Source organism: Salmo trutta, chromosome 30 (assembly GCF_901001165.1).
Source record: "Salmo trutta chromosome 30, fSalTru1.1, whole genome shotgun sequence".
NCBI lineage: Eukaryota > Metazoa > Chordata > Actinopteri > Salmoniformes > Salmonidae > Salmo > Salmo trutta.
Genome location: NC_042986.1, coordinates 16,688,306 through 16,707,137, shown reverse-complemented (window position 1 = coordinate 16,707,137; position 18,832 = coordinate 16,688,306). Strand labels below are relative to the sequence as shown.

General features: G+C 44.4%; 1 protein-coding gene and 1 non-coding gene across 8 annotated transcripts in view; one reads left to right on the top strand and one right to left on the bottom strand.

The window, feature by feature from the left end:
* LOC115168129 (protein phosphatase 1 regulatory subunit 12B) overlaps nucleotides 1-18,832 on the top strand; it is a 45,614-nt gene that overhangs the window by 25,124 nt on the left and 1,658 nt on the right. For 3 of the 7 annotated variants that reach the window (XM_029723087.1, XM_029723088.1, XM_029723094.1), the window contains 5 exons: nucleotides 8,027-8,043; nucleotides 11,660-11,789; nucleotides 12,196-12,300; nucleotides 12,580-12,630; nucleotides 15,859-15,909. In XM_029723087.1, the coding sequence (XP_029578947.1) occupies nucleotides 8,027-8,043; nucleotides 11,660-11,789; nucleotides 12,196-12,300; nucleotides 12,580-12,630; nucleotides 15,859-15,909 (354 nt within the window). Of the gene's footprint in view, nucleotides 1-8,026; nucleotides 8,044-11,659; nucleotides 11,790-12,195; nucleotides 12,301-12,579; nucleotides 12,631-15,858; nucleotides 15,910-16,347; nucleotides 18,765-18,832 lie in introns of those variants that run through there. The other 4 variants (XM_029723090.1, XM_029723089.1, XM_029723092.1 and 1 more) reach the window with 4 other exon arrangements.
* Nucleotides 13,145-13,219, bottom strand: trnaa-ugc (transfer RNA alanine (anticodon UGC)). The gene has a single exon. It is a non-coding gene; the product is annotated as a tRNA-Ala (tRNA).

The window sequence follows — 18,832 nt, the reverse complement described above, 5'->3', positions numbered from 1 at the left end:
ATAACATTAAGCACAGCCTCGCTCTGATAGGCTTTACATCAGGGCTGAGACAGGGCGGGAGCTGATTATAAAGCATAGATAGTGTGTAGGAGGGAGTGATGGTAACTGTGGCGTGTTTATATACATTTCCTTCAGAAAGTATTCACACACCTTGACTTTTCCACATTTTGTTGTGTTACAGCCTGAGTTTTAAATTGATTACATTTAGATTTTGTGTCACTGATCTACACACAATATCCCATAATGTCAAAGTCGAATTATGTTTTTAGAAATATTTACAAAATAACATCTAAAAAAAAAACGAAGTGTCTTGGGTCAATAAGAATTCAACCATTTTGTTATGGCAAGCTTAATGTCCTTAACAAGTAAAATAATAAGATGCATGGACTCACTCTGTGTGCACTAATAGTTTTTAACGTGATTTTTAAATGACTACCCCATCTCTGTACCCCACACATACAATTATCTGTAAGGTACGTCAGTCGAGTGGTGAATTTCAAGCACATATTCAACCACAAAGACCAGGGACATTTTCCAGTTATTTTCAAAGAAGGGCACCTATTGGTAGATGGATTTTTTAAAAAGCAGACATTGAATATCCCTTTGAACATGGTGCAGTTATTAATTACACTTTGGATGGTCAATCAAAAACCCAGTCACTACAAATTAACAGGCACCCTTCCTAACTCAGTTGCCAGAGAGGAAGGAAACCGCTCAGGGATTTCACCATGAGGCCAATGGTGACTTTAAAACAGTTGCGGAGTTTAATGGCTGTGATAGGAGATAACTGAGGATGGATCAACAACATTGTAATTACTCCACAATACTAACATAAATGACAGAGAAAAATACAAAATTAAATATTCAAAACAAACATATTTTTTGCAATAAGGCACTAGAGTACTACAAACAATGTGGCAAAGAAATTAACTTTATGTCCTGAATACAATCACATTTCAATCAATGAAATGTATTTCGAAAGCCATTTTTACATCAGCAGATGTCACAAAATGCTATACAGAAACCCAGCCTAAAACCCCAAACAGCAAGCAATGCAGATGTAGAAGCACGGTAGAAGTACAAAGCCTTATGTTTGGGGCAAACACAACACATCACTGAGAACAACCATTCATATTTTCAAGCATGGTGGTAGCTGCATCATGTTATGGGTATACTTGAACATCGGCAAGGACTAGAGCTAAGCACAGGCAAAATCCTAGAGGAAAACTTGGTTCACTCTGCTTTCCAACAGACACTGGAAGACAAATTAACCTTTCAGCAGGACAATTACCTAAAACACAAGGCCAAATATACGCTGGAGTTTCTTACCAAGACAACATTGAATGTTCCTGAGTGGCAAAATCTATGGCAAGACTTGAAAATGTCTGTCTAACAACCAATTTGACAGAGCTTGAAGACATTTTTTAAGAATAATGGGCAAATATTGTACAATCCAGGTGTCCAAAGCTCTTAGAGACTTACCCAGAAAGACTCAGTGTCACGTCCTGACCAGTTAAAGGGGTTATTTGTCATTGTATTTTGGTCTGGGCGAGGCAGGGGGTGTTTGTTTTGTGTGTTTCGGTGTTTTTGGTTTAGGTTCTCTGTTTTCTATTTCTATGTTTAAATCTAGTTTTCTATTTCTATGTTGGGGTTTTGGTAGGACCTCCAATTAGAGACAGCTGGTTGTCGTTGCCTCTAATTGGAGGCCATATTTAGTTGGGGTTTGTTTCACTTGTGTTTTGTGGGTGGTTGTTTTCCTGTATAGCCTGTGTTGCCTTATGGAACTGTTTTCGTCGTTTTGTTTATTTTGTTTAAGTGTTTTCTTTAAATAAATTAAGAAGATGAGCACTACCCGCTGCACCTTGGTCCAATCCTTACGACGCCTATGACAGAACCACCCACCAAACAAGGACCAAGCAGCGGGGATTGGCGCACCGAGGAGAAGGATGGACGTGGGAGGCAGAACGACATTTCTGGGAGAGGAAATTAAGGGAGCTACATGAGGCCGAGAGGCACCCCCAAAATATTTTTTTTTGGGGGGGGGGCACACGGGGAGTTGGGCAGAGTCAGGATGGAGACCTGAGCCAACTCCCCATGCTTATTATGGGGAGCGACGGATCAAGGAAGCACCTTGTTATGCGGAGATACGCACTGTGGCGCCCATACGCACGCACAGTCCGGTGCGGTCAATAAGGGCTCCGCAGCGTTGCCGGGCGAGAGTTGGCCGGCAGCCAGGGAGAAGTGCGCCGGCGCAGGGCATCTGGCCACCAGTGCATCTCCTCGGTCCAGTTTACCCTGTTCCTGCTCCTCGCACTAGCCCTGAGGTGTGTGTTACTAGTCTGGTGCCTCCTAAGCCAGCCCCACGCACCAGGTCTCTAGTGCGCCTGCCCAGTCCAGTACGTCCTGTTCCTGCTCCCCGCACCAGCCCTGAGCCTCCAGTGACGCTCCTCAGCCCTGAGCCTCCAGCGGCGCTCCTCAGCCCTTAATCCAGTATAAACTAATATCTAGAATTTATTATACAAAGGACAACATTCACAAATTTTACAGCACAGTCATGTCTTAAGTGTAAAACTAACAATGACTCAATAATCTATGCCTTCAGGGAATGTTTTAAAGTCCAAAAGCTATGGGCAGAGTTAGAAAGTTGTCTGTGAGAAGAATTACAACGTACATTTACTTTTAATCAGTCTGCATATTAAAAGACATGGCATATGAGGGTGCAGTGAGAGAAACATAGTGGTGCAGTTTGAGGCCATGTGGCAGAGAGTGATGCGGGCGCTGGAGATGGGGGTGTGAGTAGGTGGGTCTGGGTAGGATGATGTCATTGATGTTTGTGTGTGTTTGTATGGTGTCATTTGTATGTGTATGTTTTGTATTGTTTAAAATATATAGATATCATTGTTTATTTAATCCCACTTTGTAACAATACAAAATGTGGAAAAAGTCAAGGCGTGTGAATACTTTCTGAAGGGACTGTAGGGAGTGTACTAAGGAGTGACCCTCCACAGCAGCCCAGTCAACCCCCAGCATGTGTACTGTACAGCAGCAGACCCTCTGTGTGCTGGTTGGTTGTGACGAGTTGTAAACCCATTGGCTGTGTGTTTACAGAGAACCCACAGTGCAGTTCATCAATCTAAGGTTGTGTTGTTATTTCTATCCTGTTGGAATGTCTCCCCAGGCATCTGTTAGGCCTTACATGGCTTATGGAGTCCCATGCAGATTCTGATTCTTTTTATATAAATAGAGAGAGAGAACTTTGACCAGGCGCAGTGCCATCAGGGTCCCATCATATATCTCTTTGTTACTCTATAAGGTTCTGCTAGATAACTCAGAACACAGTGTAGGTTGCATCCCTAAACTCACTGCATCCTGAGGCACTCCTACTGCCCATTTCCATAGCCACTCGGCCCCACTACAAAGTCTTGCAGCGCTTTGGCCCAATGCTAAGGAACCCAGATGTTTTTAGGTGAGATCAAAGCCCACATCACTGTTTGACTATGTTCATTTACAATGTTTCAGGATGCATACACATTGTAAAAGAATTAGAAATAAATTAACTTGGCAAGAATTTTTGATTAGCTCTGGAAAAAAAACATTGGGGAAATTCATCTCTGTAATTCATTAATCTGTGAAATAGGTCCCACATGTCTGATCCCCGAGCCTCTGCCCCGCAAACTATAAGGCTAATGGAGCTAAAATGGAAGGAGATTTAGAAATGTCACAATGGATGTTTCTGCATGACCTAGATTAGTGGTTCCCAAACTGTGGTCCTGGTTTGGGTACCCCTGCTATCTCCAAGCCAGCTCCAGGAGGTACCTGGAAATGACTAGTGCCATTATTCACAGTGTAAGAATATTTATGGAGACTTGTTTCTCAAAGCCCAAATTCCTTTACTATTAGTTCAGTACAAATTAGCACTGTTAAGTACCCTTAAACTTATTCCAGCAGTTACATAATGAGCTGATAGGTTTCATAAGTCTTATACAGTAGGTCTTAGGTATAACGCAACTGAGAAAGGTTTCAAAAGTGAGAAAATATGCCTGTTTGGAAACTAATTGTAGCCTCAAGTGAGACTCAAGTGAGCTGCCTGTCAGTGAAACTGTAGATAGATTGTCAAAGACATGAGATCACCCAGTGTTAGTGTTTTATCCTGTACAGTTCATCAGAGCAGTCATCCTGGCCCTCTCATCCTTGGCCCTTCTTCATCAGAGGTCACTGGGGTCCCTCTGTCCCTGGATGGAGATGAGGCCTGATGGAGTCGAAGACATGACCACATAAGGCCAGGCAGCTTTGGCAGTGCTGGATAAACATTCACAGAGGAGAGGACTCTCTCTCATGGTGCGCCTTGAATTTACCTCCCCTCCATGTGGATGTTACAGTGTATGAGCCTCCAAATAAAGACCAGGCACTTAGGTCTGCTTCTGCTCATGGGTTTGTCCTGCATAGACTCACAACACACTGTAACTTTAAAAAAACATATTGTATAACAGAGCCTCTTGTCTTTCTAGAGATCTCATTAACTGTACTGTGTAAAATAACATTAATATGTATAAATTAATAGTGTGTAAATAGTATTTTTGTTGTCTCGACAATATATAACTCTTATTTAATTTAGTATGTAATGTCTTATTTTGTTCTTGTCTATAACTGTTCTGTACTCTGTAATGTATTTTGTTTTTCTGTGGACCGCAGGAAGAGTAGCTGGTGCATGTGCAATAGCTAATGGGGATCCTGATAAACTAAACTAAACAGTGCATTATCACATGCAGCTATCCATACAAAAGGAATCTGCAGTATTTGAATGGTGAACGGCAATGCACTTATTAAACAAGGTTTCAGATTTAGATATGATACATTTTCACCAGTTAGTTTTGATGTAATCAACTACTTTTTCAAAGTAGCTTTAGCTTTCTAAACTATACTTCTCTGTAGCTTTATAGCTCAACTTCTTCCAGTGTGAAGTAATTGGTAGCTTGGTAAACTATATTTTCAGAGTAGCTTCCCCAACACTGACAGACCAGAGTGTCATCCAGAGTGTTTCCACAAAGTATAGATCCAGGGAATAAGCTGATCTCTTTGTAAGTGTTTAAAGGGCTCTCTTTCCCAGGCAGGAGAACAGCTCCAAATCTCAAAGAATGCAAGAGAACATGAGATCTGGACAGACATTACAAGGATATCACACTCTGTCCTGTCTCTCCCTCTTTTGACCCCTCTCTCTTTTTATCGCTCTCTCTTTTTCACAATTTCAAAATGTTCTCTGTATCGTGTCATGCCATAATGTGCACTTATCAAGGATCAGCAACCATGGGTCATGTATATCGACTCTCAGCCCAGCACCCTACCCTACTCTGCCCCTTAGTCACTGTCACTAGCCAGCTAAAATCAGGTACTCTACCCTGCACCTTATGGACTGCTGCCATACTATGTACATAGTCATGAACACTGGTCACTTTAAACATTTTGACATACTATTTATATACAGTTGAAGTCAGAGGTTTACATACACCTTAGCCAAATACATTTAAACTCAGTTTTGCACAATTCCTGACACTTAATCCTAGTAAAAATTCCCTGTCTTAGGTCAGTTAGGATCACCACTTTATTTTAAGAATGTGAAATGTCAGAATTATAGTAGAGAGAATGATTTAATTCAGATTTGATTTCTATCATCACATTCCCAGTGGGTCAGAAGTTTACATACACTCAATTAGTATTTGGTAGCATTGCCTTTAAATTGTTTAACTTGGGTCAAACGTTTCGAGTAGCCTTCCACAAGCTTCCCACAATAAGTTGAGTGAATTTTGTCCCATTCCTCCTGACAGAGCTGGTGTAACTGAGTCAGGTTTGTTGGCCTCCTTGCTCGCACATGCTTTTTCAGTTCTGCCCACAAATTTTCTATAGGATTGAGGTCTGGGCTTTGTGATGGCCACTCCAATACCTTGACTTTGTTGTCCTTAAGCCATTTTGCCACAACTTTGGAAGTATGCTTGGGGTCATTGTCCATTTGGAAGACCCATTTGCGACCAAGCTTTAACTTCCTGACTGATGTCTTGAGATGTTGCTTCCATATATCCACATATTTTCCTTCCTCGTGATGCCATCTATTTTGTGAAGTGCACCAGTCCCTCGTGCAGCAAAGCACCCCCACAACATGATGCTGCCACCACCGTGCTTCACGGTTGGGATGGTGTTCTTCAGCTTGCAAGCCTCCCCCTTTTTCCTCCAAACATAACGATGGCCATTATGGCCAAACAGTTCTAATTTTGTTTCATCAGACCAGAGGACATTTCTCCAAAAAGTACGATCTTTGTCCCCATGTGCGGTTGCAAACAGTAGTCTGGCTTTTTTATGGCGGTTTTGGAGCAGTGGCTTCTTCCTTGCTGAGCGGCCATTCAGGTTATGTCGATATAGGACTCGTTTTTCTGTGGATATAGATACTTTTGTACCTGTTTCCTCCAGCATCTTCACAAGGTCCTTTGCTGTTGTTCTGGGATTGATTTGCACTTTACGCACCAAAGTACGTTCATCTCTAGGAGACAGAACACATCTTCTTCCTGAGCGGTATGATGGCTGCGTGGTCCCATGGTGTTTATACTTGTTATATTGTTTGTACAGATGAACATGGTACCTTCAGGTGTTTGGAAATTGCTCCCAAGGATGAACCAGACTTGTGGAGGTTTTTCTGAGGGCTTTGCTGATTTATTTTTATTTTCCCATGATGTCAAGCAAAGAGGCACTGAGTTTGAAGGTAGGCATTGAAATACATCCACAGGTACACCTCCAATTGACTCAAATTATGTCAATTAGCCTATCAGAAGCTTCTAAAGCCATGATATAATTTTCTGGAATTTTCCAAGCTGTTTAAATGCACAGTAAACTTCTGACCCACTGGAATTGTGATACAGTGAATTAGAATTAGAATTGTAAGCAATTGTTGGAAAAAATACTTGTGTCATGCACAAAGTAGATGTCCTAACCGGCTTGCCAAAACTATAGTTGGTTAACAAGACATTTATGGAGTGGTTGAAAAACACATTTTAATGACTCCAACATAAGTGTATGTAAACTTCTGACTTCAACTGTATATAAAAATATATATGTATTAGGTGCTTGTTTGACATTTACTGTATTGATTGATAGGAACTTGGAACATAAGCATTTCACTGCACCTGCAACAACACCTACTAACTGTACGTGAGCAATAAGATTTGATTTCATTTGAACATAGTGTTGATAGGCCTAGTCATTATTGAGTGCAGACAGCCATATTTGATGCCTTCCTCACTAAGAACAGAGAGCACAGATGGAGACTGAAGATAAACATGTTGGACCGGACATATTCTAGACTTTACACTTTATTCAAGTAAATGGCTAATATCCGTACACAATTTACCCAACTGAAAGGCAGTAAACACCTCCGGTCAGGCCTGGGCAGTCATGCAGTCATATAGTCAGGACCAGATCATGCCAAGCCAGTATGTGTCCCAAATGGTATCCTATTCCCTATATCCCCATAGGGCTCTGGTCAAAAGCAGTGCACTAAATAGGGAATAGGGTGCTATTTGAGACACAGCCATTATGATATCAGCAGCATGCTGTAACCTGAGGTCATCATTTGGAGTCTCTCACCCAGTAAACTGGGACCTTTAGCGACATGATGTCAACTCTGCGCTGCAGGCATCTGCAAGGCAAACACTCACTAAAAGATTAACAGGGCTTACTGGAGAAGGATGACCTATGTGCCAGAGCAGGAGAGAAGAGCATGCAGAGTCCCGGTGAATGATATGTCACAAGCAGATCACTTGTGTAGGCCTATGCAATCCCTGTCCTTTGGACACAAGGCATCTGAACACAATGTGGCTTGGATGTTACAAAGGTTCTCTTTTTCTTTGCATGGTGTCCTAATGGAAAATATTTTAGTCTCTGGTTGATACTTCATACAATGGAAATGTCTCAGATTGATTTCATACAGTAAAAGCGGTTTGTGATTACGTTTCTGACTTCACTTTTCTCTGTTCATTTTCAGCATGACAGGGCATCAAGGTATGTACAGATTTAGATATTCCTTCTCTTGCGTTCTTCTAAATCCGATAGGTATTTTTGTTTTTTAGCTCATGAGATATGCAGAACCAGTCAAAAGTTTGGACATATCTACTCCTTCAAGGGTTTTTCTTTATTTTTACTATTTTCTACATTGTAGAATAATAGTGAAGACATCAAAACTATGAAATAACACATATCGAATCATGTAGTAACCAAAAAAGTGTTAATCAAATCAAAATATACTGCTCAAAAAAATAAAGGGTACACTTGTAATTCATACAGTGAATTATAAGTGAAATAATCTGTCTGTAAACAATTGTTGGATAATTACTTGTGTCATGCACAAAGTAGATGTCCTAACCGACTTGCCAAAACTATAGTTTGTTAACAAGAAATGTATGGAATGGTTGAAAAAACTAGTTTTAATGACTCCAAGTGTATGTGAACTTCTGACTTCAACTGTATATACACTGCTCAAAAAAATAAAGGGAACACTTAAACAACACAATGTAACTCCAAGTCAATCACACTTCTGTGAAATCAAACTGTCCACTTAGGAAGCAACACTGAATGACAATACATTTCACATGCTGTTGTGCAAATGGAATAGACAACAGGTGGAAATTATAGGCAATAAGCAAGACACCCCCAATAAAGGAGTGGTTCTGCAGGTGGAGACCACAGACCACTTCTCAGTTCCTATGCTTCCTGACTGATGTTTTGGTCACTTTAAAATGCTGGCAGTGCTTTCACTCTAGTGGTAGCATGAGACGGAGTCTACAACCCACACAAGTGGCTCAGGTAGTGCAGCTCATCCAGGATGGCACATCAATGCGAGCTGTGGCAAGAAGGTTTGCTGTGTCTGTCAGCGTAGTGTCCAGAGCATGGAGGCGCTACCAGGAGACAGGCCAGTACATCAGGAGACGCGGAGGAGGCCATAGGAGGGCAACAACCCAGCAGCAGGACCGCTACCTCCGCCTTTGTGCAAGGAGGAGCAGGAGGAGCACTGCCAGAGCCCTGCAAAATGACCTCCAGCAGCCACAAATGTGCATGTGTCTGCTCAAACGGTCAGAAACAGACTCCATGAGGGTGGTATGAGGGCCCGACGTCCACAGGTGGGGGTTGTGCTTACAGCCCAACACCGTGCAGGACGTTTGGCATTTGCCAGAGAAAACCAAGATTGGCAAATTCGCCACTGGCGCCCTGTGCTCTTCACAGATGAAAGCAGGTTCACACTGAGCACGTGACAGACGTGACAGAGTCTGGAGACGCCGTGGAGAACGTTCTGCTGCCTGCAACATCCTCCAGCATGACCGGTTTGGCGGTGGGTCAGTCATGGTGTGGGGTGGCATTTCTTTTGGGGGCCGCACAGCCCTCCATGTGCTCGCCAGAGGTAGACTGACTGCCATTAGGTACCGAGATGAGATCCTCAGACCCCTTGTGAGACCATATGCTGGTGCGGTTGGCCCTGGGTTCCTCCTAATGCAAGACAATGCTACACCTCATGTGGCTGGAGTGTGTCAGCAGTTCCTTCAAGAGGAAGGCATTGATGCTATGGACTGGCCCGCCCGTTCCCCAGACCTGAATCCAATTGAGCACATCTGGGACATCATGTCTCGCTCCATCCACCAACGCCACGTTGCACCACAGACTGTCCAGGAGTTGGCGGATGCTTTAGTCCAGGTCTGGGAGGAGATCCCTCAGGAGACCATCCGCCACCTCATCAGGAGCATGCCCAGGCATTGTAGGGAGGTCGTACAGGCACGTGGAGGCCACACACACTACTGAGCTTCATTTTGACTTGTTTTAAGGACATTACATCAAAGTTGGATCAGCCTGTAGTGTGGTTTTCCACTTTAATTTTGAGTGTGACTCCAAATCCAGACCTCCATGGGTTGATGAATTGGATTTCCATTGATTATTTTTGTGTGATTTTGTTGTCAGCACATTCAACTATGTAAAGAAAAAAGTATTTAATAAGATTATTTCTTTCATTCAGATCTAAGATGTGTTGTTTAAGTGTTCCCTTTATTTTTTTGAGCAGTGTATATTTTAGATTTTAGATTCTTCAAAGTAGCCACCCTTTGCCTTGATGGCTTTGCACACTCTTGGCATCCTCTCAACCAGCTTCACCTGGAATGCTTTTCCAACAGTCTTGAAGGAGTTCCCACATATGCTGAGCACTTGTTGGCTGCTTTACCTTCACTATGTGGTCCAACTCATTCCAAACCATCTCAACTGGGTTGAGGTCGGGTGATTGTGGAGGCCAGGTCATCTGATGCAGCACTCCATCACTCTCCTTCTTGGTCAAATAGCCCTTACACAGCCAGGAGGTGTGTTGTGTCATTGTCCTATTGAAAAACAAATGATAGTCCTACTAAGCGCAAATCAGATGGGATGGTGTATCACTGCAAAATGCTGTGTTAGCCATGCTGGTTAAGTGTGCCTTGAATTCTAAATAAATCAGCGACAGTGTCACCAGAAAAGCACCATCACACCACCTCCTCTATGCTTCACGATGGGAACCACACATGCAGAGAGCATCCATTCACCTACTCTACATCTCACAAAGACACAGGGTTTTGAACCCAAAATCTCAAATTTGGACTCATCAGACCAAAGGACAGATTTGCACCAGTCTAATGTACATTACTCATGTTTCTTGGCCCAAGCAAGTATCTTCTTATTATTGGTCTCCTTTAGTAGTGGTTTCTTTGCAGCAATTTGACCATGAAGGCCCGATTCATGCAGTCTCCTCTGAACAGTTGATGTTGAGATGTGTCTGTTACTTGAACTCTGTGAAGCATTTATTTGGGCTGCAATTTCTGAGGCTGGTAACTCTAATGAACTTGTCCTCTGCAGCAGAGGTAACTCTGGGTCTTCTTTTCCTGTGGCGGTCTTCATGAGAGCCAGTTTCATCATAGCAGCTTGATGTTTTTTGCAACTGCACTTGAAGAAACATTTTAAAGTTCTTGAAATGTTTTGTATTGACTGACCTTCATGTCTTAAAGTAATGATGGACTGTCGTTTCTCTTTGCTTATTTGAGCTGTTCCTGCCATAATATGGACTTGGTCTTTTACCAAATAGGGCTGTCTTCTGTATACCAACCCTACCTTGTCACAACACAACTGATTGGCTCAAATGGATAAAGAAAGAAAGAAATTCCACAATTTAACTTTTAACAAGGCACACCTGTTAATTGAAATGCATTCCATGTGACTACCTCATGAAGCTGGTTGAGAGAATGCCAATAGTGTGCAAAGCTGTCGTCAAGGCAAAGGCTGGCTACTTTGAAGAATCTCAAATCTAAAATATATTTTGAGTTGTTTAACACTTTTTTGGTTACTACATGATTCCATAGTTTTGATGTCTTCCTTATTATTCTACAATGTAGAAAACAGTAAAAAAAAATAAGAAAACCCCTTGAATGAGTAGCTGTGTCCAGACTTTTGACTGGTACTGTACATACAGCACTCCAAATAGATATCTCTATGTCAATGTTTCAACAGTGTTTTTTTCATGTATGTCAGTGTTTCAACACTGTTGCAATGTCAGCTGTGCTGCTGGATGTTGTAAACCACCCACTCAAGGAGGTGTGCTTCGTCTTCTTCCCAGGTTGGACTCTGGTGGTGCGGACAGCAAGGCTGAACCACTGGGCAGAACCAGCTCCTACACACGGAGGGAGACCAGACTGGCAGCATTGAACAAGCAGGAGGACGACACCAGCCCCAGGGACTACAAGAAGGTAGGCCTACTGTAGAACCCAGAAGGGAAGCAGAAGTTCGCTCTTGAATTTTTAAAAATGTTTTTATCTTAACAAGACTAACTGGTAAAAAAAAAACAAAAAAAAAACATACAGTACCAGTCAAAAGTGTGGAGACACCTACTCATTCAAGGCTTTTTCTAAATTGTTTACTATTTTCTACATTGTAGACATCAAAACTATGAACTAACACATATGGAATCATGTAGTAGCCAAAAAAGTGTTAAACAAATCAAAATATATTTTATATTTGAGATTCTTCAAGGTATCCACCCTTTGCCTTGATGACAGTTTTGATTCACCTGGACTATCATAGGACAAATGTTTTCATATGATAAGGTATCTTCTAGTGGCATAAGCATTAACGCTTTGGTTTGTCCTCTTTCAGATGTATGAAGACGCCTTGGCAGAGAATGACAAGCTCAAGTCCCGGCTGGATGACAGCAAACACGAGCTGACCAAGATCCGCTCCCAGCTGGACAAAGTCAACCAGGTACAGTAATACTGCACACAACACTGACACTGTCCTGTATAGCCATCTGTAGACTATCTTAATTAAGTTCAGTCTAGTTCACACGTCTCAACAACATACATATTGCATTTTAGCAATACAATGTTCAAAGCAACTGCAAGATGATTAGAGAATGAACCAGTGTATCCCCTACAAAGTTTTCAAGCATACTGTATTTAAAATTCAGTTTTATCCCATTTTAAATCAACCCACTGCATAATTTTTTCCCCTTTATGATAACAGTGCCACTCTGTCTTACAGAAACAGGACAGAATATCTGAAAGATCCACTGTACTTGAATCAGAAAAAAGGGTATTTATCGCTTATTCTAAAATCTTGGGGGCTTCTTTTTCACGAAGTCATCTGCTTCATCTGTCTCATCTACTTGATTTCACCACTCCAATTCTCTTTCAACCCTGACAGCTTGACATCAACATTTTCTTTCACTCTCCTCTTTTTTTCTTATCTCTGTCATGCCCTGATCTGTTTCACCTGTCTTGGTGATTGTCTCCACCCACCTCCAGGTGTCTCCTGTTTTCCCCATTAGTCCCCAGTGTATTTATCCCTGTGTTTCCTGTCTCTCTGTGCCAGTTCGTCTTGTTTTGCCAAGTCAACCAACGTTTCTTCTAGCTCCTATTTTTCCCAGTCTCTGTTTTTTCCTAGCCCTCTTGGTTTTGACCCTTGCCTGCCCTGAGGCCAAATCCGCCTGCGTGACCACTCTGTCTGTCCTGACATTTTAGTCATTTAGCAGATGCTCTTATCCAGAGCGACTTACAGTAGTGAATGCATACATTTCATACATTTTTTTCTTTTTTCTTCCCGTACTGGCCCCCCGTGGGAATCGAACCCACAACCCTGGTGTTGCAAACACCATGCTCTACCAACTGAGCCACAGGGAGGCCTCAAGCCTGCCTATCCCCTGGTACTGTTTGGACTCTGACCTGGTTTATGAACTCTCGCCTGTCCCGACCTGTCTTTTGCCTACCCCTTTTGGTGTAATAAATATTGGAGCTCAACCATCTGCCTCCTGTGTCTGCATTTGGGTCTCACCTTGTGCCCTTATAGTACAAACTGGCCATGACAGACCCAGCAGACTTGGACCATCTCCACCAAGCTGTCTCCCTGCTGGGAGCCACCATTGGGAGGCATGAGGAGCTACTGCTGGACCTTCTGGAAGGGCTTCGTTCCCTGATGGAACGCCACAACCAAGGGTTCAAGGCTATTATGGAGCAAATCAGTGAGTTAGCTCATAGGCAGCCCGCCACCTCTGAGACCTCCCAACCACCCAGTAACCTTTCTACTACTAGTGGATTTTTTTCAACCTCCCCCGGCTCCTCGAAAACCTTGCTTACCTCCTCCGGAGCGTTATGCAGGCGATCCTGGTACCTGCCGGGCGTTCCTTTCCCAGTGCTCCCTCATTTTTCGAACTCCAGCCCTCTTCGTTCCCGTCGGGCTGATCGAAGATAGTGTATTTAATCGCGCTAATGTCCGGAAGGGCGCTCTCCTGGGCAACGGCTGTGTGGGAGCAGCAATCCGCTGTGTGCCATAGTTCGGAGGAATTCATGGCAGAAGTGAGGAAGGTTTTCGATTCTCCAGTGCCTGGGAGGGAGGCGGCTCAAACTACTGCAGGTTCATCAGAACTCCCGTAATGTGGCAGACTACGCAGTAGATTTTTGCACATTGGCCGCCGAGAGTTCCTGGAAACCGGAGGCTCTATTTGACAGCTTTCTCCACGGACTGTCGGAGGGGATAAAGGACAAGCTCGCAGCTCGGGAAATACCACGGGACCTCGATTCCCTCATCGCCTTGGCAATCAGGATTGATTGGCGCCTACGAGAACGCCGGTGTGAGAGGAGGTTGGGTCTCAAGAACACTCGTTCATCTGCTGATGCTGGTACCCCTCCAAAGGAATCCGGAAATCCCCGAAGTTGGTATTTCTGAGGAGAGCTGAAAACACCCGAGGTTCCCAGAGAATCATCGGCAACGGGTGAGTTGGATACTCCTGAGCCCATGCAACTGGGAAGAGCTAGGTTATCGGTTCGGGAACACTCACGTAGTTTGCATTCTAACTGTTGTCTGTACTGTGGAGGGGCGGGACATTATATAGCCACTTGCCCGGTTAAGAAACCCTTTTTAGTGGGTACAAGTACTCTGGTGAGCCAGACTGGGAGTCCCCTAACTTCCATCACCTGTCCACCTTTTTTTGTGATTCTGCTGTGGGTAGACCAGTCTAAGTCTCTCTGGGTGCTCATTGACTCTGGGGCCGATGAAAGTTTTATGGATGCTACCATGGTTTCTGAATGAAGTATTCCCACTCAACTTCTCTCTGTCCCCATGGATGCAAGGGCACTGGACGGCCGCTCTATTGGAATAGTCACCTGTAGCACTGTGCCCGTTCATATACGGGTATCAGGAAACCAAAGTGAGACCATACAGTTCCTCCTCATCTTTTTTTTTCTCTCCTCCCATGTTTATGTGGTTTTGTGATTTTCTTGGCTCCAGAAACACAGTCCTGTTATTGACTGGACCACAAGCTCCATCCTGGGTTGGAGCCCATTTTGTCATTCTCATTGCCTAAAAGCGGCACAGCCGTCCTTGAGACGTCCCCGCAAGGCACAACATTCCCAGCCTGGACCTGAAGGGGGCCCGGCTAACCGGTTGTTTGTCCCTAACTCAGTATGGTCCTGGAATGGGCTCATTCCTCCAGGCTGACCTGTCATCCAGGTTCCCGTTGTACCCTAGCCTTTGTTCGACAATGTTTCTGGTGGCCCACAATGGTTCCTGACATTTCTGCCTTCATTGCCACATGCACAGTGTGCTCAGAACAAGACTCCATGGCAGCTCCTTCTGACCTCCTTCAGCCACTACCTGTCCCTCATTGTCCCTGGTCCTATATCTTTCTGGACTTTGTCACTGGGCTCCCTCCATCTGATGGTAACACTGTCATTCTGACGGTATTGGACTGGTTCTCCAAGGCTGCCCATTCTATCCCTCTCCCCAAACTACCCTCTGCCAAGGAGATGGCCCAGCTTATTGTGCAGCACTTCTTCTGGATCCGTGGACTCCCGGTGGACATGGTCTCCAACTGGGGTCCTCAGTTCTTGTCTCAGTTCTGGAAGGCATTCTGCACCCTTATTGGGTCATCGGCCAGCCTGTCCTCCGGATTCCATCCCCAATCCAACGGCCAGTCGGAGCAAGCTAACCAGGACCTAGAAACCACCCTAAGACTTGGTTTGTGAACTTTCGCCTGTCCCCGACCTGTCTTTTGCCTATCCCTTTTGGTGTAATAAATATCGGAGCTCAGCCATCTGCCTCCTGTGTCTGCATTTGGGTCTCGCCTTGTGTCCTTATAATCTCTTTTTTTCTGATCTCTTCCATGTCATCTTACTGTAGTGTGTTGGTTTCTGTATGTTCATTCCACTATGGGCTCATTATCATGTGTGAGAATCGGGAAAAATAACTCTTAACTTAAAAGTAGAAATCTTAACATCCATTTTGATTCTGACCCGAACGACCTGTTCTAACATTTACCCTTCTCAGGAAAAACAGGCTCTGGAGAAGAGGGTAACAGACATGGAGGAGGAGCTCAAGGTAAGGCCTCCACTGTAACAGGAAGGGCGGAGGTCAGTACAAGGCTCTGCTTGGTAATTATAGGAAAACAGGTGAGGTTGAGGGAGTAGGCCACATTTCAGACTCATTACCCAGCATCATTCTGAGTATCCCCTGCCAAGGTCAGGGCTCAGGAAAGGGAGTGAGAAACTCCACGCTGCTACAGTCACACACCCAGCAGCACAGCCTGCTGTCTGTTTATAGGCTACACATATTTAGCATTTCAAAGAGCAAGGGGGAGAGCAAAACAGCAGCAGGATATCATTCAGGACTGAGTAGATGTGAACCTAATGTGAGTCGGAACCACTTCTAGCAATATCCAAAGGTTAGGATGACAACTCAGCATGTGACACAGATGTGAGACTGAAGATAGGAACAGAATGTTTGACCCCATGTTGTGACCCCATGTTGCCTCAGCAGGAAGCTGCCCCAGTGAGAAATTTCCGCTGTGGGTACCAGCCCTGAGCCCCAAGCATGAGGCAGGCGAGTGGTCTGGTCGCCACGGAGAAGTGATTGACACCTGCCTGTCACCTCACCTCTTTAGAGACCTGGGCATGAACACACGTCTGTGCACACATACATACACATTGCACACGTTAGAGTACATACACCAGATGCGTATGTAAAGTCATATCCCAGCAGGCTGGCTGTAATGTCATTACAACCAGAAACCAGGTTGCTTGGATGTCATTGCAACCAGTTTTGCTCACTGGGATAGAGATATGCACATGCAACATTATACTGACATGCTTTTCCTCTATTCACATATACTGGTGTGTTTCTACACTTTTCCCTGTGCCACAGTGTCTGTCCAATGTGTGGAAATTCTGGTTACTCCCTATGGCTCACTGATCTTGGGTTTTCTTCTTTTGAATAAAGGGCTAGGATTATTCCTGTCAGCCTCTGAAACTTCAGCTCTGGCAACATTTGGGAATTTATCTACAGGGCTTAGTGAAGTCAGCTCTGGTAGATATCAGAGAGAACAAGAGCGTTAAAACATCATGATGGATAACTATGCATTCTCTCTCAATCTCACCCCTCTGGCACCCTCCTCTCTCTACTCTCTCTCTCCACTCCAAAATAAACTTTTCAATAGTGGTCCTTCAGAACAGTGTGTTGTGAAAGGCTTACCGAGACAGCACAGAGGAACAGTCTGACATATCCATGATTTTTTCAGTCCTAGTAAAGGCAGACTTCAAATGGTTTCCTCCAATGTGCCCTGGGTGTTAGCAGCTGGATCTCCTCCATCTCTTTCTCTCTAGCCTTCTTCTCCTCACTGGGCTTCTCTCTTCCTTTTTCCCCAGCTTTTTCCTTCCCTTCAGGCTAATCTTAACTTCTTCCCGTTTTACCTGACTTCTCCTCTCTGGGTTGCTGGGGGGAAGCCTCTGAGGCCACTCTCTGAGCCACATGGGGCTCGACTTTCCTCTGTCTCTGTGTGTGCTGCCTCCTTGCCTGCCTGTGGTTTCCCTTAGAAACGGCGTCAATCCCCAGACCTGATGTTTACCTCAGTCTTGCCAGGGAACCCAGGGAAATTAATAATTTCCATTTTCCTATAACTTATTGGGCTCTCTTACTTATGCTGAAATGTAAAGTCCCCTGCCCACTTTTCACCCCAGCATGACTGACAAGCTATGTAATCCATACAGCACCTCCCCAGCCACTGCCTTTTAAAACTGCCCAGGTTTGTGGAGAGCTAAAACTAAGGATAGCTCCTTGCTGTGCTTAGCTTTTCTTTTGCATAGATTTTTCTTGTTTCCTTTTACAGTATCTATTTGTGTGAATGTCATTGAGGAGCTCCTCAGTGTGTACGTCTGCCTCTGTGCGTGATTGTGTGTGTTTGTGTGTGTTTATCTCGGTCTCCTCCCTTGCACTGGCCTGCCCCCCTGCTCTCTCTTTCTGTCTCTCCATCTTCCTGTGTGTATAGGCCCTCCCTGTTCTGGCACTGCGGAGCGGCAATGAACGTCTCTTGGCTGAGAACAGGGCCATGCTGCGTGTCCTCGCCCAGCTCTCCCAGATGGCCGGCCTGCCTGAGACAGAGGACCTCTAACCCCCCCTGTCCCCCAAGCCTCCACCTCTCTACCCCTCCTCTCCCTCAGCCACACCTCCTCCTCTGCCTTCTTCCTTCTGGTTCTCCTCCTGCTGCACCTCCTCCCCTTTCTGCTGCTGTACTCTTCTCAGGCAGGTTCCGCCCACCTCTCACTCCTCCACCTTTGGCCTCTCTCACTCATGTGGTATACCTCTTGCTCAATCTAAAACCCCTCTCCCTAAATAATCTTGTGACCGCTGCCTTTAAATCTATTTTGAGCTACTGCCATGCTGCATAGGCAATTACTAGGCTGTGTAGCGACCAGGATAGTAGTGGTTGCAGCCTGACGTTTCTCCAGTGGTTATTACAGTATAGTCAAGTGAGTCACTTAATCAACAGCTTGAACGAACCCAGAAACAGTCTGGACGGTGCTTGAGAGACTGCTGCATGGCTGAGTGCCGAAGTCACCAATGGAACCTTGTGTAGGGATTAACATTTCATTGTTTGCCTCTTGCTACAGTGTCCAATGTAGTGGCTGACAGGGAATTTGACATTTTAAACTAGTACATTTTGTCTCAATCATGTGGGAATGGAATGTGTAATCTCATTGGCATCCATTAACTCACTAAACCCTTTTCCACTGGCCCAAAAAACATGTGTGTGTGTGTGTGTGTGTGTGTGTGTGTGTGTGTGTGTGTGTGTGTGTGTGTGTGTGTGTGTGTGTGTGTGTGTGTGTACAACATACAGCTTTGCCGGAGATAGGACAAACAGTCCTTGTTCTCCAGGGGCATTGGCAGTATGCATCGTCAAATATAATACATAACAATATGTTGCTATTTAATTGTGGTAACTGGACTAGACAAGAGTGAAGAGATGAGT